Here is a 20,087-nt window from a genome sequence, read left to right on the forward strand (position 1 = left end):
AATACTCTCTGGTCCTCGACAAGGATAAAGTGTAGAAGTGGAGGAAGGGTGTGTGTGTGTGTATGCGTGTGTTGATAAATGCATTACACTGAAGGCACATTGTGAAATGACTTTTTTGCGGTAGTGTTTCTGCACCGTAAGTTATGATTATGGCTTTATTGGGCATTTACTATTGACATTTTTATGGTCTACGGGTGTTAAGCTTTCCCACCCTTTCATGTTATATAGTGCTGCTACTTTTTTGGTCTTGGGCCATGCAGCTGTGCTCAAGTGTGTGTATAATCCAAATGAGCCTAACAGCCACTAAACGAATTACTGGTACGCATTTTCCCACCCCTAAACTGCCACTGGAAAAGCTGGCAACAGCTCCCAATTAGGTGAAATGCAATTATTCCCATCCATTCACACAATTAGCCTTTGGGTTAACAACCTAACTGTACGACAGGCTAGCTCACAGTGTTTTGGAAAAGTCATTGCCATGGTAACATTGCCTCCACCGTAAGCCCGTCATGTCAAATGGCATGCACCTAGGGCAGCCACAAGGTTGAAAATAACAGTCAGCCCTATTGGTGGAGACAGCACATTACATCACTCAGCCCAGAACACTGGGTGACTTGATTGGCTGAGACAGGGAGTGGTACCACGGGTTGAGAGGAGAGAGGAAGAAAGGGAGGGAAGCTTGGGTCCCATGTGCTCAGTGGAGCGAGGGAAGATAATGCCAGGCGACAGACTGGCAGGCTGGCAGAGCGGGTGGGCACTCACAGCAGCATGATGGAAAACAAAGCCTTTGTGTGTCACCGCCGAGATCGCATTAACCAAAACAAGCAGCCATGGACCGACTGCCACTCTGACGCGGTTGTCTGCTCCACGAGCTAAGCTATGCATGGATAGAGAATGAAGGGGGTTGCCTGTCTCACTTTTTATATGAAACAAACACGCTGCTTGGGAAAAGAGAAAAACTAGTTGACACAGAATTGACTGTATGACTGAGCTGTATAAACTCTAAACTTAAGCCATTTTTAAAGTCACAGTTGGTGCATTCAAGACATGCACAGTTTGGCAAACAGCTCCAGTATGTTCAAATGAAAACTTTTGGCAACATTTTTGTGCGGCAACATAAAGTATCATGAACTCATACATAACTATGTGCAGAAAAAGTACACAAAACAAGCAGTCTCAGCATTTCAATCGTCTTCATTCACTGGTTGTTTATGTTTTCTTCACAGTTATGTGAGCACCTAAATGGACCGACCAGTCACAGCAGTGCATGTGTATTCTGCTGTATTCAAAGTGCTGAATAAAATCAACTGTGCTTCTTCATGATTCCATCATGTTTACAGCCCTTTAACGAAGAAGTTAATGTTTCTGTCTAATTAGGCACCAAATATTTAGGAAAAACTATAAATGATGTCACCTTTACATCACCATGTAGGGGAGAATGGGGTTGGTTGTCACATTTTTTACTATTTTGATGATTGCTCATCATCAAAACATCTTTCAATAGTCATTCATACATTAAATTGAAGCTTAAGGTGTTGGCTTGAAATGTGTATCCCTCTCATTTTCCAACTCATTTTAACAAATAGGCAATTAATTATCAAAGACACTCTGACACATTGTGAAAACCAACCCCATCACCGGGATGGTTGTCACACACTATGGGGTTGGTTGTCACAATGGTATTTCAATGGGAAAAATATTTAAAAAAAGGCATGAAGGTAGAACTAAATTTGAAAGTTTAATTGCACTGACAAGTGATAGGCCTACATAACTTAATGCATTTTAACATGAAATGAGCAAGGACCATGAACAGGAAACACATCTTTAGGCCAGCCTATATAACAACATAAAGAACAAAACAAATAGGCCGAACAATAATGGCCTACTCAACTAGGCTACATGCAGTCACTGTCTCAGTTACAGTGAGGGCAAATGTAGGGTCTGCGCACTCCAACTCATTTCACCATGCATGATTTTGCCAACCTAGGGGTTGGTTGTGACATGTGACAACCAACCCCAAAGAGAATGTCATGACCAACCTCAACAGGAATTTTTTGCTAGCATCAAGGCTAACAACCATCTAACAACTATTTAGAGAGCTAATTAAAATATAGCTTTCCCCTCACACTTTGTAAGGGTAACACTTGTTTCGTTATAAACCCATCGTTTAAAAGCCTAGAAGAAAAATACTGAGGAGCTGAATATTTACAATTTGACATGAAAACCACAAAAAGTCCTCTCACCTCACCTTCAGCTGGCTTACTCCAGAGAAGACTATGTAGGTGAGCTCAACCCGTGTGACAACCAACCCCGTTCTCCCCTACTATTCTTCATCACTAGTGCTAAAGACATACCCTGATTTCGCCAGCTACAACCAGATCATTTTAGCTTTCGCTGGCAGGTGATCCTGGAGCCACTGACGTTCTCAGCGATTACCCACCGACTTCAGATCCACTGGACTAATCATAATCCTCTGTTTAGAAAGGGGCAGGATATTTAAGATGACGACACAGGAGCGCCGCTTTTGCCCTTTTGTTAACAACCAATATGGCAGCCTCCACCTCAGGTCTCTTAAGTCCACTATTGAGGCCGTTGTAAACAATCTGGATGATGTATTTTGTTTTGTACAGAAATTAAGAAACATATATATCTAACATAGAGTACGGTCTAGACCTGCTATGTTTATGAAAGCACCTTGAGATAAAGTTTGTTGTGATTTGGAGTTATATAAATAGGAGTGATTGGTTGTTTGATTGAACAACAAACATTCTGTTGCTCAGTACTATGTCATGCGTTGCACTCTGAGGGTTATACTGTAAGTCCGTCCAATCGTTTTCAGAGGCACTTCCACTTCCGTCTGTTGTTGGAAAAAGGAAATTAATTGAACAAATCCATACCTGTTCACCAAGGTGAAATGGTCTGGTGACACCAAAGGCTGACTTTCACCACTATTTTTTAAGGGAGAAAAAAATCATGAAATGCCCATTAAGTTGTACCCCTTACCTTATTTAAATTGATACACATGCACTGCTGTGGCTGATCAGTTATTATCAAAGCTACTTAAAAAACACTGTAAGACGTATTTAAGTGGTTTTAAAATTTTACCAAAGCCTCTTTATGACCCACATAAGTGAACAGGATCATCAGCAACAAGACTGACATTGTCCATATTGTGATTTTTGAAACTTAAACCTGAAACTGCTGTGAGGGGTAGGTGTTGGACCAGACAGGCTGGTCACTGGAGTGATACATTTGAGTGTTAAAAGAAAGCAGGATGAGATTCTTGTCAGATAAAAATACCTTAGACTGCACAGGAGAAGATTAAAATAGTGCAGAGCTTTTGGCTAAAGGGGGTGCCAAAATTGAGGACAGTGTACAGAGTCAGGGACAGGGAAAGGATCCTATTTAATGAAGTGCAACATGAAAGAATTCCAAACAATTAATCTCGCCTTCCTCTAAAGTATTTTTCTCAGTTGTCACAATCTTTTGATGTGACCGTTTCCTGAAGAATCAAAATTCTTAAAGCATTTTGGAGGCAGGTTTGAGCTTCCATTCTCACTTGTGCTCAGATATTGGAAGAAATGATGTAAACGTACAAAATGTCACTGGAAAATCATGTCGCTGGATTGTTCTGTTACTTGGATTTGAGACTTCACATGCTCTCCTGGTTGCACAGAGACAAACACATCATTGAGTGTTGACAGTAATGGTTGCACAGGACTCAGGTGGGAAAGGAGTGGAAGGTCAACAGGCTGGGGTTAGCAGGTAGGATCAGCTGCCATTCACCCACAACTCCGCTCCTCACCCCCCAAGCAACACCAGCAAGAAAACCAGGGTCACTTGCAGGTGACTTCCCCCATACTTGGCTACAGCTGGGGCACAGACCAGAGTGTGTGCATGCTTGTGTGTGTCTGAATGTGTGTGACATGTTAGTAAGGGAGAGAGCCATCACATTGCATCACATCACATCTGAACTATCCTTATCATAGTCTTTCTTATATCTTCTAACTTTCCCTCAGACACACATTCACACACCACTCTTTTATGCAGTCAGTAATATGTCCGCTGTATCGGTGGGGAATCCCTGGATCAATTCAGGATGGGGAGTACCTACTAAGTACACACTCACACACAGTTCTTTGCTCACCACAGGGAATGAAAACTGTAATATGAACTCACTCTTGGTCTGAATGAAAGCCCATTACAATTTATTTTCACCACAGCAGCCACTACTAGAAGTAGTAGTAGCTTTTTCTGGGTAATGTTGTTGCTCCTCTGCCACATTAAAAACTGCCACCATGACTGTAAAGACTTCATCTCAATGATTACAGAAGGTCACAGAAAAGTCAGGCCTGTCTCAGCACACTTCTAGTCCTTCTAACCTGCAGTGCCTCGTGAAGGATTAAAAAAAGGTCGCACCCCTGTGTTTGACTTCTTTTTTGTTTCTAGAGAGGCTTTTAGAGATCATACATCCAGTCTTTCAGCCAAACACTCACATTTCAGTAATGCTGTTTCATAATGACATCATATTTACCGGGAAGATTTCTTCTCTGCTTGAGCCCACGTTTACATTTGCCTCCTGCTGCATGTCACTTCTAATCAACTGCCTGGCTGAGCTTCATAAATACTCACTGGAAGTCCTTTCTTCTGTTCCAGGATCTGTCCGGCTCGATTGATGACCTCCCCACCGGGACAGAGGCCGGTCTGGGCTCAGCCGTCAGCGCTGGCGGCTCCTCCAGCAGCAGCAGCAGCAGCCAAGGGGAGCAGGGGGGGGCTGGCAACCAGGGACAGTCCCCCTTCTCCCCTCATGCTTCCCCCCACCTCCCCAGCCAGAGGAGCGGGCCCTCTCCCTCCCCTGTGGGCTCGCCTGCAGGCTCCACTCAGTCCCAGCAGTCACGATCAGGCTCTGGACCCATCTCTCCTGCCAGCGGACCCTCAGTCAACAACACGGCACCGGGTAAGAATTCCATCAGAGACTTTTGTACATGCACATTCATCTTGATAATCCGATTTCATCTTGATGAAAGATGCAACTTGTGGTGTGATAACTTTATTAGTTTAATCACAACAAACAAACATGACAATCACTGACATGAGTCGCTGTTGGAATCAGACTCTACTCCAGGTTTAACATCATGTACCACCCCGCTTGATTCCCTGGGAAGTTTTCAAAATTGCTTTAAAGGTGTATTGCTTTGTGCCAACCAACAAGAGGATTCTCTTTGAAAAAAAAAAGGGGGAACAATCCCAGCATACCCTAGCCAGTGATGTCATATGAGATGTATTGCTTTGGCTGGTGATGTAAAATACCTGCTGTGATATCACTGATTGTTAGCGATTTGAGATTTTTAATTTATAACATTTTCTTTTAAAAATTCACATGCATCATTTTTTGGCCCCTCCAGGAAATTGTGATCCGGAGACATCGCATATTTCAACCAATCCCTCCAAGCTTTTTGCAACCTTGCAATTTTGGCTGGTGTCTGCAACTTTCCTGCAAATTTGACCAATCACATTTCTCCTAACTTACTTTAACATATGCATCACCAAATACACTCCTTTGATGTTTAAATATGAACACATTTTTGATCTGGCATTGTTTTGTAGATATCAGAGAGTACTGCTTGCTGTGGCTGCAGTATCTTCGGAATGTTGAGCGTGTCCTGGTTTTTGTAGGTAAAACCGACAGCTTTACCAGGCTCTGATGTGACTGTTTCTTTTTCATGAACTACCTAACGCTAACGCTTCTCTCTGGAAACTATGCAGTAAATCTGTGATGGTGACTTCAGTGCAATCCAGTTGTTATCTATCCATGTTTCCTCGTTGAAAACTGTTAGCCGTCCACTTATCCACCTTTTGGTGCCTTGTGTTCAATCTATTCACCAATCACAGGGTTTGTTCCAGACTTTCCACCTACCTGAGGCTCTGTTTCATTCACAAAGAGTGTTTTTGCAACGTTATGGTAATCTCCCTCTCTCTTATCAGTTGGTTCCTAACAGTGCAGCACCCAAATTAATAACACAGTGTAAATACAATGCAAATGTTTATATCATTACAGTATTTGTATAGTTAGATAGCATGAAAATGGGCACACATTGGTTGTTAACGGCAATTTACTTTAGCTTTGCCATTTTTTGAACATCTTATTTGACATCTGGGCGTTGAAATTGACCAAAAGGGAATGTCAAATGATGAACAGCTTGCTCAGATGGCTTTGTTAGAATGTTTTCCCAGTTGCTCAAGTGGATGTGTAATGTGTTGTACAAAATATTAGCCTCAAAACATGACAACTTGCACAGCAGTTATTTTTTTTTAAATCTGCCTCAAAATCAGGCTTTTAAGCTTCAACAATCAGAGAAAAAAAAAACAAGAAATCCAGGAGGGTCTGCATTAAAGCAGTATCATTGCTGAACTTGTTGCTTTTGTAGATATATAACAGTCGTCACAGCTCCATTTCTGCCTGACCTTTACGTTTTTTTTGGTTATTGAAAAAACACAAGGCTGATTTCATTTAGTTTTAAATATGTGCATTTAAAGAGCATTTTAAAAAGGTCATGTAAAAAACTGACCCTTATGCAGAATAGGTATACATGTTTCCACAAACAACAATTTCTGTATTGGTAGGATAAAGCTTTGGCACCATACTTCCTTTTAGCCAACCAGATAAACAAATCTACGCTTTGACGTCCAATTTCAGAACAATACCAAACTAAAAATGTCAATTTAAATTCAGCAATCAAGACTTTGCTTTTCGGGTGATCAGAGTTTAACCTCCTTTTAGACAAGTCCCCATAAACCAGAGCAATATCCTGGTTTAATAGCATCTCTTTTTTCTCATCTCCAACACACCGTATAATCCTTCTAGATCAATTTTCATTCTGCCAGTTTGGACAGAGGATGAAGCTGAGTGCACACTGCAGCAGAAGACCAAATAATATCAATCCAGCACGTCTAGACTGTGATATCTCAGGCCCATTTCAGATCCTAATTCAGGCCGCCGAAGAATATTACAGCTTAGCGCAGAGCACTTCATGGAATATGTCTCATTCATTTTCTTCACAGAGTTTTCGTCCTTGCATAGGAGGGATTTGTTAAGTCTTTGATCACAATGTTGTAGAAACACGTCCCTACATTGCAGAGGAATTTCAATAAAGTCCACCTCCCCACTACCTGTGGATCGCAAGTATTTCCAACATTTATATGCCAGACAATATTTCCTCTCCATTCTCCGTGCTAATGAATTGAGACGGACTGGTAGTGCAAAACCTCCCATCTGATTTGTATCCTTATCTTAGATATGGCAGCCCAAACAAGACACCTGCAGGATTATCAGACAATGCATGGTGTGTCTGTCTGTCTCCGGAGGCCAGAGCAGAGCGAATACCCATTTAGATAAACACTGAGCATTATAAACGAGTGTGGATTTGATTTGCCTCAGACAGGCGTGTGAATGTGTTTATGTGCACACCGTTCCCGCCTGGCCTCCCCGTCATCCCGTCACCTCTCTCCCCGGCTGCACGGCTGACCGGAGCATCAGCATGTCTCAGGCCTGTCAGTCACTGTGACGAGGCGGGGCAAAATGTCTTGAGTGAGATCCTGATGCCAGCTCCTCCTCCTCCTCCTCCTTCCCCTCCTCGCAGCCGCTTACCGGAGTGATTGACGCTAATGAAAAACTGGGACAGTGGTTTTTCAGGCGCTCGTGCCAAGAATCATGACGAGAATCCGGAATGAGGCGGCAAAGACGAGAAGCGAAACCGATTGCTGGGACGTGATTAATAAGAAAATATTTTAAAATATTCCCCGTGCCAAATAAATGGTGATAAAGCGTGGAGCAGTGAGTAACATCTGGCATGTTTTAGCGGCTGTAGTACAATCAGTTTGAATTAGATCAAGGAGCAGCCAACCTCAGAGAGACACAGGAGAACTAATGTGGTTAGCACACATCTGATTACTAACGCTCCACTTTCTAACACTTCATCACAAGTTAGGACACTTTGGTTAATGTTGTCATTTTACTTTGGTACAAGTCAGTGAGGAGAGAGCGAGAGAGCAACCCACATTATGCATCTATGTGTGAGTTTTGGAGTTGTTTTCTGTTACTTCATAAGGAACACTTTCTTCATCACGCAGTAATTGTTTAAACACCAGTTTCCTCTAAACTCAATGAAATAATGAATAAAGTGGGACTACTATTAATAGGCTTTTTTAATTAGTGTGAAAAGATTAGAGTTTTTGTCTGCTGTAGTTTGAGCTCCAATCAAGAAACAGTCAAAAAAAAGCATGTCTTGTGGCTGTGTTGCATTCTGGTCCATTAAGGCTACTGTCAGTGGGGGAATTAAAGTTAGACTCTTCCTTAATAGATTCTTCTCCTGGATGACATGAAAGTCACTTGTTTACATTGATTGTGGTTTTAGATATTTTCTCTGTTAAACTTTTACAGCTGAGCTTCAAGTGTTACAACGCGATGTCATATCATAGTTGTAGTGGTAGTAGTAGGGCAGTTACCAGGGATTAGAAATAAGTGAGTGGCAGATTTATTTATTTTTTCTCTTCATGTATCCAGTTCAAGGAATCTCAGGGCATGCAAAATTCATGCCCGAAAGATACCTTCAAATTCAACCCAAGCTATACACCTGACACAAACTCACTTTATAATTTAGAAGCATTCAGGAGGACCTGTGTGCAAGAATCCTTTTATTGTAACACACTTTACTCTTAACCACATGATGCCATCGTTATTGCTGTTCAAGCCACCGATGATTGGCCTAAAATTAGTCAAATGCCATATTAGACATCCACCAATAGCTCAGTATGAATTAAACATTAACATTTACAAAACATCGGTCAAAATCATCGCAGCTACTCAAAGCATAGGTGCATTTTCAGTCAGTGTATCTTTGGTCATTGGGTTTTCCTTTCAGAAGCGGGTATTAAAAATGGATGAACAAGTTTTATTTTTCTCTTTGAAAATATAAAAATTGTTATTGAAATTCAAGGTGTTTTACTTTCTCACAGTCAATCAGGGATCAGCAAAACTTTAAAACAAATGTAATTTTCATTTACCATTAATTAACAATCTCTGAGACCAGATGTGGTGTAGAATGACAAAAAAAAAATCCAGCCAGGGCACTTCACAGGAAGTGGGTCGTATCCACCTTATAGGCTCTTTTGCTGGACAGAACTCAGCAGCATGTCTGCTTCTCTGTGCTGGAGGTCTTGATCAATGATTACCTGAGCCTCCTGTCAATGCACATCAAAGAGAAAGCAAACTGCTTCCTCTTCAGCAGGCGGGAACATCAACGTCTGTCCTTATGACCTGCCTTAACCACTCTTCATTCCTCATGAGTCATGTGTAAACCCTAACCCACTAGGCCCAAACCAATCAGAGCCAGTGTGGGCAGGCCATGACTTTGTAGCCTTCCTATTTAAGTCTTTTCAAAGTAAAAGCCATTTAAGGCTTTATACATTAATTGATATCATTTTTTTCTGTCTTGTTTTGAGAAATTGCTGAGATCCAGTCCTCTGTGACCTCATAGCTGGTTATGGCAGTGGGTGGTAGTTTTTGTTGAACGTGTAACTAGGAGGAAACCCAGTTGGACTTTCAAGAATAAAGACATTACAGTAGATGTCAAACAATGACCAAAAATCAACAGTGTTGCACCTCAGACATTAGAGCGTCAGCACTCCTCTAGCAATGACTATCACTACACTAAATCAATGCAATGCACAATAGAACAAATATTGCATTTCATTATCCTCCTCTCCCGGATCACACAGAGCACACTTTCTATCCTCCTCTAAAATTAAGTGGAAGTGATTTGTTTCCAATGCCAGAGGAAGGATGCCATATCTCAGCTGTGCACAGACAGACCTTTGCCCTCTGGTTAGGTTAAGGGTTACATAAAGCTCTGGACTGTACGTTCTGTTAAACAAACTAGATGCTTTTAGTTTTGGTTTACACCAGTGGTGTCCAGACTTTTTTCAAAGAGGGCCACATTTGATGTTGTCAGAATACCTTATGCCAGTGGCTCCTACCGAGACTTAGGAATCATAAAAGTTATAGATGAAATCTCTATTAAATAACAATTTTTTTACTTTTTTTTCTCAATAAATCAGTAACTAGGTAGTCCTCAGTTCTCCACAAGCCACGTATACATTAGCAAACTTTATCTTCTTCTGGAGGAAAATGGTCGGGTAATGTGGGAAAAATATTGTATCATTATTTTTCTATGGCAGGATCACGATCTGGATTTCATCACACTTCTTTTTCATGTTGTTTTTTATGCTGTCTGACCAGCAGACAACATTTGAAGAACTAAATAATAATTTTTTTGATTTTGTCTTTTGTCTTCTTTTGTTTCTTCTGAACTTTGAGTGTTCATCAAGAACATTTTCACATCATGATAAAATCATAAATTTGAAAACCTGACAACTTTAACAGTTCTTTTGTTTCTTCTTTATTGCCATCTTGCAGAATTCCCTGAGCTTTGGCTTTATACAAGTAGTCCATGTGAAGCTTTTTGAGACGTTTTTGGATTGACTTTAGTTTTGTGTGTGCGCTTGAACGAAACTGCAAATGTACAAATGATTCAGATTGTGATTCATTTCTAATGCTATTAATTAATGCTATAAATAACACACTTTAAGATGGAAGCTTGGGGCCATAAGTAAATGGACCTTGGGCCGCAATTGGCCCCCGGGCCGTACTTTAGACACCCCTGGTTTACACAGAACTTCTTCTGACCTTTTGTTTTGAGAACTCTTAAGTATTTGTTTTAAATTGACTGATGCAACACATTAACTTATTTCTACAGCTATACCATGGATAGACCTGCCATTGCAAATATTTTTTGAATGCTCTGTTGCCCAAGTACAGTTATTACAAAAATTCCAATTGTTTAGTTAGTCTACAGATTAATCTAATATTCAGATGTGCAATGGCACCCGTACACTGCCTAAGCAGCCACCTCCGCGAGAATTGAAGCCAATGTGGAAGTGTTAAAAACTGCAGTTCCTCGAGTGTCCACTTGAGGCTGGCTACAGAAGTACCTGAAACCACATAAGCACCAATTGAAAAAGCTGATCTTACAGCAGAAATAAACATGTTTACAGCCTGGTATAAAAAATAAGTTTAGTCTGATTAGCTCATTTCTCTATCGGCACACACTGTACAGGGGATGAATTTTTCGTGTTTTCCATAATGAGAGGCACAGCTGACTTGACTGATAGGCTGAAACACTGTAGCTGTTGGCAAGGAGGCTCAAAGCCCGCCTCTTTACCTCACACTAGCTGACAGAAGTGAGGTTTAGCTCAGTATTTCCAATATGGCTCCCGCCGACGACAGGGCTTCAGAAACAGAAGGGTGACATCACGGATACTACGTCCATTCATTATACAGTCAATGATGCGGTCCCATGATTCCCATCCCATGTCACCATGGCATTTTTATGCACACCTAGAGGACAGCACATGACTCTTTTCTGAACTGCTTCACATTTGGATTGCTCACAATAATCCCAACCCCCCCCAAAATAGGATATTCTAAATAATCTAAAGAAGAACACACACATTATCCAAACAGCTGTTTGTAAGTTTCATAATCCAAGTCACTTCTTCGTTTAACCTTATTAAGGACAGCTCCTCACCTGTACCTGTAGAGTCTGATCAGACTTTTATTCCTTCATCAAATGTAATATGTTCACACTGTGACTTCCAGGTATTCATACCACTATGAATATCTATTATGAACATCATGCCTGTTTCTGCTGCAAAAGTGTGTGTTTGAGTTTTCACAAGTGTCTCCAACATTTACAGTTATTATGCAATAGCCTTTTAGAGGTGTCAGAGCATTAAGAAATATCGCCCTGAGCTTTGTAGAGCAGTGTTTTTTTTCTATATGTGTGAGTGCCCCTGTGTTTATGTGTGTGTTAGTCTGTCACCGGTCAGCCTCACTCGGTGGAGTGATGCGACATGTCATACGGCTGAGCACTCCCGGGACACACGTTACCCTTGACAGCGGTCAGAGGAGAGCAATTTCATCATGTCATCCTTTCACCTGGCTGTCAAACGCACATGAACAAACACAGACACTCACACACTGGAAAAAAAAAAAGGCCAGAAGCAGGTAAAGCACTCATAACAGCTCACAGTAACACACACCTATGAAGGGTTATTTTCAGGGTTTTATGGGAAACATGTATGCATGGTCACACGTATGAATCACAACTATACACTCACTTGCAAGGATGAGTGACACAGTCTATTTGTGTGTTTAAGTGTGTGTGCGTGTGTTTATGTGGTTGTGAGTGGGGGAGACTGACAGATTGCCAGCCTATCATACACCCATACACTCGCACAAATCTATCTTGTCGAAGCTCCACGGCACGCCTGTGATTCCCTCGTCTCCTCACTTCTCCTCTCCCCCTTCTCTCTCTGTCTCTCCATGAAGCAAATCCAATACACTGTAACATTATCCGGGCCTCGCCTTGCTATTTGGATTCTCTCCCGGAGCCAAAAAGGCACACACAGGGCCAAATTGATTTTCCTGTTGCGCTAGATTTGTGACAGTCGAGCAGAAATCACATTGCTCAACCGCCAACCTCCCCCTCCTCTTCCTCCACCTTGTATGCACACACACAAACGCAAAACAGATTTCCTAAACACACACACCTCCTTCCTCCCAGTGTCTCTGAAGCAATTCAGCGCGTCCTCACAATATTTTTTATCCTTCCATGAGACATCGGAGACGAGCAGACATTTGTCCCTCATCCGGATGGATTTGGAGCTGGTTACCACCGCAGGCGCTTCAGCTCTATACCAGACTGTGAACTGATGGAGTGAAGTGAAGCCATCCAGTCAGAGTGCAGAAGGAAAAGGTCCTGAAAAAGTTCAGCCGTCAGTGCTTAAGTTAGCGCCGTCCCCGTTGTGATTTGTTTGTGTTCAGCTATCCAAATCTCTGCTCCCCCTGGATATTTCTGGATGTAGATAACATAGTGTGTGCTAAGTTTGTGCGTGAGCTTGTTTGACAAGTTGTCCCCAGGTTGACAGCCTGTCAGTGTGGCGTCACTTCCTGTCAGCCTTAGTATGGATGTCCCAAAAAAATCACGAGCAGATACATCCATTACCAGACGGAACCTGATACATATTAAATCAAACTCTCCGAACAGAGCACAGAAACTCAGTTGTCATCCCTGTTGCTGATAGGACGGAGCTGAAAAGGCTGAGAGATGCACATGTCTGCTGCTGTGTGAGGAAAAATCCCTCAACTTATTTCTGAGTCAACAAAATACACTGCTAGAAAATATTCTGCTGTTTTCTTTTGATCTAAAAGCAGTGAAAGTACAGCGAACGCAGGTTGTTGCTCCATCTTCACCTGCAGATGTTCAGAGTGGTTGAGATCTTATCTTTGAGGGTCTCAGCTATATTTTGATTCTGTTTGCCCTTTTGCATGTTTACATGCTTTATTGAGTACTTACATATCACCCAGCTCAGTGGTGGACAGTAACAGCGCCACAAACAGCAGCAATAGTATTTTAACTACATTGCTAAGTGGCAGGATGATAGCTTTGCTGTTTCTCTAATTAAACACCTTTTTTTAGCATAGCTTTTTTTAATCATGTATCAGTATTATCCACACTAGCTACATTTTCCTACAACGGTGTTGAAGCACAGTGAAGCCTATTTCCTGAAATCAAACTAAAGCTCATAAGATCACACCAGCCGCTGCAGGAGGTGTATTTGTGGACTCTACAAGCATGAGTTCACCTTACAGGGGGGGGACGTGCAGAGGATTCTCAACCCAACGTAACCAACCTCCACTGAGCTAACTATCACCAGCTCAGTATGCTAACACCAGCTAGCTACATATCAACAGCTGCAGTGAGAGATTTTTAGAATCCTTACAGATGTTGAACTTCAAAACTGGAAATCTTGCAACATTTTTGCGGTCCAACACAACCGTGGAGTAAACAAACATGGCAGACAACGAGATGGTTGTGAAGCTAAATGATGCTAGCTTTTTTGCATCCTTTGCAGTTGCACTTTCTGTCCTACTCCTCTTCTTGTCAGTTTGATCGTGTATCAGGGCACGCATTGGGCGTGAGACACGCATTTCAACCTGTTCACACACTCACATGCCACACTTTGTATTTCTCACACAGAATAATTACTAGGACAACACCAACCAAGTTGCGGCACTTTTCTTTAAACTATGGAACAGGTAGGAATCAAGTGGGTTCCCCGTAGAGTTCAGAAGGAGCTCACCGCGCACCAGCTAATCAAAATAAAGAAAGAAATATAGCTACCCAACAGCCAATCGAAAAATAGCATCACTGTATCAGAGTAAAACAACGTTACATTCCAAAGAAAAGGATGCACATGCGCGATGCAGACTAACTGATGCAGATTAAAAGGCGCGGGAAACTTGTAACAAATGTGCACAGTCATCTCGTCAATTGATTTGTAGGCTATTTACTGAATGAAATTACTACTTTTTCACAAAAATAAAGAGATCTAGGAAGAGAATAAGAGAGAGGGCAGTCTAAAGTGTCGAGGTAAAGGAACAAAACACAGCCTATACAAATCTGGATAATGACTATAATGAGAGGATACAATCCGCTGCCAAAATCTCACTCTGAGTCTGAACTGAGTTCAAAACTTGAGAGCCCTGTTGTATGCTTTACAGGACACATTGTGCTCCTGTAAAACTTGAAAGAGTTGGTTCTCATTGTTTTATTTGTGCAATATTACAACTTCATCTTCAAAATCTCCTTTTTTTCCATCTTTAATGTGGCCATAATCCTCCGCTGTAACTTTTGATGTGTTGCTGTAGCTTCATGAACTCATAAAAGCTTCCTACATTAGAGCATGTAACTAAGCTCACTACATTTTACAAGTAGCTTGCCCAACACTTTCCCTCTCCTCATAAAGTATAAATCAGGTCACTTAACAGTGAAGCCTTGAGTACAGGTTTTGCCATTCATAGCTGGCAAAGACTGTATTTGAAATAAACTCAAGGTGATTTTATGAGAGGGATAGCACTCAGTGAAGGAACCCATCCCATCATTCCCTCATACCAATTAGTTACCAGAGGAGTAGTAGAAAACAGAATCCTCACCAATCAAGTTTTCTTTTGTTGAAATAATCGACCACTTTAACTATGCAGAAAATAATTATTAACCTTGTGTCCCTGTCACCATGGAGATGATTGTGTTTGTTTTGGACTGGAAGGTCTTAGTAGTAAACTGGATAAAGGCTGTCTGTGTTTTTGTACATTTTGGATCTAGTCTGTGATTGGCAGTATATTCCTTTGTGTGCCAGTGTCTGCGTACTTGCCTTTCTTTGAGGGCCAAACTCCGACACTTTTCCACATTGTGCTGCTGCTAATTGACACAGAGCACATCCACACTCGTCCATGGCCCCGCTCACACTGTCCACCGCAGAAAATCACAAATACTCATCTCTACCTCCTCTATTTTTCTCTCTCTCCTCTCTCTTCTGAGGTCCTCTGAGGTCCAGTTAACAGTGCCTACTCCTCACCCTACCTCCTTCCACTCACCCCCTCCCCTGCTTCACTTCTCTCTTCTCTTTTCCCTCTTCTATCTTTTCCTCTCCCCCTCCAAGTTTTTATTTTCTTTTTAAGAGGTGATTGGAGCTCGCGGGTGAGTGCTCGGGAGAGTTTAAGCTGCGTATCTGAGCTCCGCTTCAAGTGCTTCCAGGGTCTAAAAAAGGACAGAGAGGTCAGGGCAGGAGGGAGGGGGGTTGCGAGTGAGAAGGCCAGGCCTGTCCGGTCTGTTACCTTAAGGGTCCTTTTTTCAATGAATCTCCTCCAACCAGTATACATCCACTGTTGTCCTCCCCCAGCTAGGCCAGTAGTTTGAAGTGAGTTTTTGGTGAGCATATTACCATCTTTAATTATGATAATGAAAACCACAGATATGACGCAACTATTTGAAACGGTGCTGGTCTGTTTTTTTTCCATCAAGAGGTCAAAGGTCAAACAGATGCCTTGAAGGAACCGGAGTGATGACCTCAGATCAGGATTTTATGCATAATGGTGACCGTTTAAAAACAATCTCAGTAAACAACCTCCTTGATGAAACGGAGAATCACATTTTTGAGCTGAAAAATGTCGAACCACAAAGAAAGCCACAGGGATGCTCAACCAAAACTTATATTTTTCCTCTGTTACTGGTGAAAGTTATTACAAGAAAGCTGAGGAAGAGGGTAGGGGGTTTCAGATTTTATGCAAGTGTGGGTTTTTTTGTTTTTTTTATGCCTTGTGGAGCCAGGCAAGTTTTCTAGTCACACCACTCCCTAAGAGGCTGCATGGTGGGAACACAGCCTCTGGCTGTCTCTGTCCCTCTCTTTCTCTCATTATTTTTATCATGCTCGCTTTCTCTTATGTTCCCTCTTGTGTCTCGGATTCCCTTGTCCCCACCCTTTTCCTCCCCATCTCTGTTTGTCTCTGCTGCTTTCCTTGCTCAGAGCGTCGCTGCGGTGCAGGCCTCCCACCGAGGAACAAGCCTGAATTTTCCATCCATATTTCTGCCTCTGTTCCTCCCTCTTATTTCAACACATCTCTCCTCCAGCTCTCTTTCTCCACTTCTGTCCCTCTTTTTTCCCCTCCCCATGCACATATCAGCCCCCCCCCCCCCCCCCATCAAACCAGCTATCTACTCCCACATGCTACTGTCTCTCCTTCTCCTCCTGATGGCTGCTCGTGTTCGAAGTGAAACAGCAAAAATGCCTTCCCTACAGACAATATATATTCAAAAAGCACACCATCGGCCAAAACAGCGGAGAAAAAATGGCGTCGGCTTGCTGCGTTAGCCACTTAGAGAAATCCCATTCTAACTCTCTCCGACTGGAAAAGTCTAACCGAGCCCTAACAGTGTGCAATTATTTCCCTCCCCGACACCTATTTTCTTGCTTTCTCTCACTCCATTGCTCTCTCTCTCCCTCCCTCCACCACTTCTTGCTCGCTGTTTTTTAGCTTAAGCTGCAGTTTTGCTTTACTTACAGTTGCTACTCAGCATTGGAAGTAATGAGGATCTTGGGAGAGCGCTTGTTTTGCGAGCCACTGCAGGCCTGCGCTCGTCCCCTACAGGGAGAGTTAACTGGCATTAGCCCCCGGCTCGGAGAGGCATTGACTCGCACCCATTGAGATCTAAACCACCATTATTGGAGCCCGCTGTTTATCTGCCTCTTTCCCCTAAAGACACGGCAAGGAGGGGATATTACCTTGGTGTGTGAGTGCGTTTTAGTGTGTGTGTGTGTGTGTGTGTGTGTGTGTGTGTGTGTGTGTGTGTGTGTGTGTGTGTGTGTGTGTGTGTGTGTGTGTGTGTGTGTGTGTGTGCATTTACAGCCTAAGGGTTGTTTAAAGTGATGGTGCTGAAGCAGCCCTTTCTCTGTATTCTACACTGGTCTATTAGCACTTACCACTGTTAGCTCACTTTAGCTAAAATGGGCCCTGCTGCTTTAGGGGAGCTGTGTTTGCGAGACACAGTTCGGGAGTGTTTGTATGAACATGTGTTTTTGTGTGAGTGTGCATGTAGGAAAGCACAGGCGGTGCTGCATATTATTGTAAACATTCAGTATATCTGCACACTGGCAAGCATGTACGCACACGTCAGCTAATGCACACCTGCTCCTGCCTTTCATCAGCAAATAATTAAGGTCTTTCTATTGACTCACAGTTTGACTTCTCTTCATTGACATCACACACACACACACAAACACACACACACACACACACAAATGAAATAAAGCTTCTAAGCTTAATATAACCAGGGCCCTGAAACAAAACAGAAATATGGCCACAAGTCCTCTCCCTTGGCTTTGAACTTCCTCGGCATTTGCGTTTGAAACCCTGATGAAAAAAAGCTTCAAAGACCACACTCCCTCTCTTCAAAGGAGACTCGGGGCTGCCTCGACAGTACTTGCGGAAGAGAAATTTAAAAATGTGTATTGGGTTTTTAGCGAGGAGCATTATCTCCAAAAACGCAATGAACTCCCATTTCTTTTGGCCCTGCTGCCTTGTATCATGAGGAAAGAGTAGGAAATGGATGTGCTCGCTAAGTGCCTTTTTACAAAGAGGAAATTACAGTTATTTGACTCTTCAGCTGCATCCAAAAGAGCATCTTGGTTCCAGATATCTTCTGGTTTGCTCAAAATAGTCACCTAGCATTTGTTGTCCTTGTAAAACTCCATCTCCATCATCACAACATAGTCATACAGTCAGTTTGGTGGCCTCTGATTGGTCAGTCATAGGCCAGGGATATAAGTGCTTTTTACTGTGTTCAGGTGCACATGATGGCTAATAGCATCCTCTACATCTGCTTGGAGTGTTGACTGTGCATGTCCTCAAAATTTGATGCAACGGGGTGGTAAGAGGAAGTATGAAGCAGCAGCAGGGACAATGGTGGAAAGTTTTTAAGGACAAGCGTATAGACCAAGGGATGGGAACAAGTTCAGAGCCGTTGCTTCCAGTGTGTTCTCATGTGACCAGTCATTGGTCACATGAGATTGCTACTGAATTAAGACAAATTTTATCCCAGAATAAAATAATAGCAACCCCTTAAAACATCACCATGTCTGTTGTTTACATCCGGCATATAGATATGCCCTCTAGAGACAACCTTCAGTAAGAAATAAAGTGCATAAGTGCATAACCAAGTATGTGACCTATTAAGTCATGGTGGGGATGCTGGTGGCCTAGCGGTCTAAGCGCCCCACAAACAGAGGCTTCAGTCCTCATCAAAGAGGTTGCTGGTTTGACTACCGGTTGCGACCATGTCCTGCATGTCTTCCCCCGCTCTCTACTCCCCAAATTTCCTGTCTCTCTTCAGCACTCCTATCATAAAGGCACAAAACCCAAAAAATATTTTAAAAACTAATAATAAATGAAGTTCATGATGCAGCTGGTTGTGTACACATATGTTATATTAAAGAGAAAGTGTATCTTTGGCCTCAAAGTTTAGCATTTGGGGCAAGGGTTGCACTCTCATGAAGGAGCTCCATTTGAAGGCCTTACGTGAAATTAGATGAACACAGGATCAAATTCAGTTCAAATTACACATCTAGAAGTGTAAATACATTCAATTAAAATAAAGTAACTTGCTTCTTAAGCACTGCTCTTATTAAAGTGAACTTTATAGAGCTGCCTGGATATTTTAATTCATCCTCTCTCATGTGTGTGTCTTATTGTACTCTTATATGTGTTAGCTCAGCTGGGCTTATGGAGGTGTAAATTGCAGACAAGCGGATCAAGATGCAAGCAGAGGGACGGCTAGATATTACAACCCCACTGATTGCTACATGTGCTAATTGTGTTATAGAGCACCTACGGGAACATTAGCACACAAGTAACAGACACAGAGAGATCTTAAGACTGAAACAAACACACATTCAGGCATGAAAACAGATAGTTAAGGACTGTAACTGGTCTCCTCGGCTCACAGACAGTGCTGTTAAAGAAGAGGTGATGGAACATTATGTTAAACATGCTCATGTCCTGACTTTTCTGAAACATTATGCGAGCATCAAATTGAAGACGAGTGTTTATTTTCCATCAATTTTGACATTTGTCTTTGCACTATCATCAATTACATACAGACTTTGAATGATTTGCAAACCATCCAAATCTGTTTTTGACATCTTTTACACTGCATCACAACTTTTTGGGAATTGGGGTTGTATTTAAACACAGTCCTAGAAAACACCTAACCTTACATTGAAAACTGAAATAGATGAAATTGCAAGTTATCATGAGTAATGACTGAAAAACACATAAAAGTGAATTAAGAAATGAACAAACTGGCACACACATTACAGAAAGTTGTATATTGTGTGTAGTTACAGCCAAACAACAGATAACTAATGGACCAACTCAGTCAGGAGAAGAAGGATACCAGTATGGTGGAGGCTTTTTGTCACCATTTATTTGTGTTACATCTTCATTCATAGCAAGCAAAGAGTCCCTTTTTTTATTCTGTGGACAGGAAGTGATATACAGTCAGCTCCTGCTGACATTTAGCTCTCTGTCTCTCTCTCGTTCTCTCAAGAGAGGAGGAGAAGAACTGCACGTC

At 42.1% G+C, this 20,087-nt stretch overlaps 1 protein-coding gene across 2 annotated transcripts in view; it reads left to right on the forward strand.

The window, feature by feature from the left end:
• Positions 1–20,087, forward strand: part of LOC117806641 (AT-rich interactive domain-containing protein 1B-like) — a 253,799-nt gene that overhangs the window by 178,913 nt on the left and 54,799 nt on the right. For both annotated transcript variants that reach the window (XM_034675619.1, XM_034675620.1), the window contains one exon: positions 4,657–4,957. In XM_034675619.1, the coding sequence (XP_034531510.1) occupies positions 4,657–4,957 (301 nt within the window). The remainder of the gene's footprint in view (positions 1–4,656; positions 4,958–20,087) is intronic.

The sequence above is a fragment of the Notolabrus celidotus genome, chromosome 22 (assembly GCF_009762535.1).
Source record: "Notolabrus celidotus isolate fNotCel1 chromosome 22, fNotCel1.pri, whole genome shotgun sequence".
Classification (NCBI taxonomy): domain Eukaryota; kingdom Metazoa; phylum Chordata; class Actinopteri; order Labriformes; family Labridae; genus Notolabrus; species Notolabrus celidotus.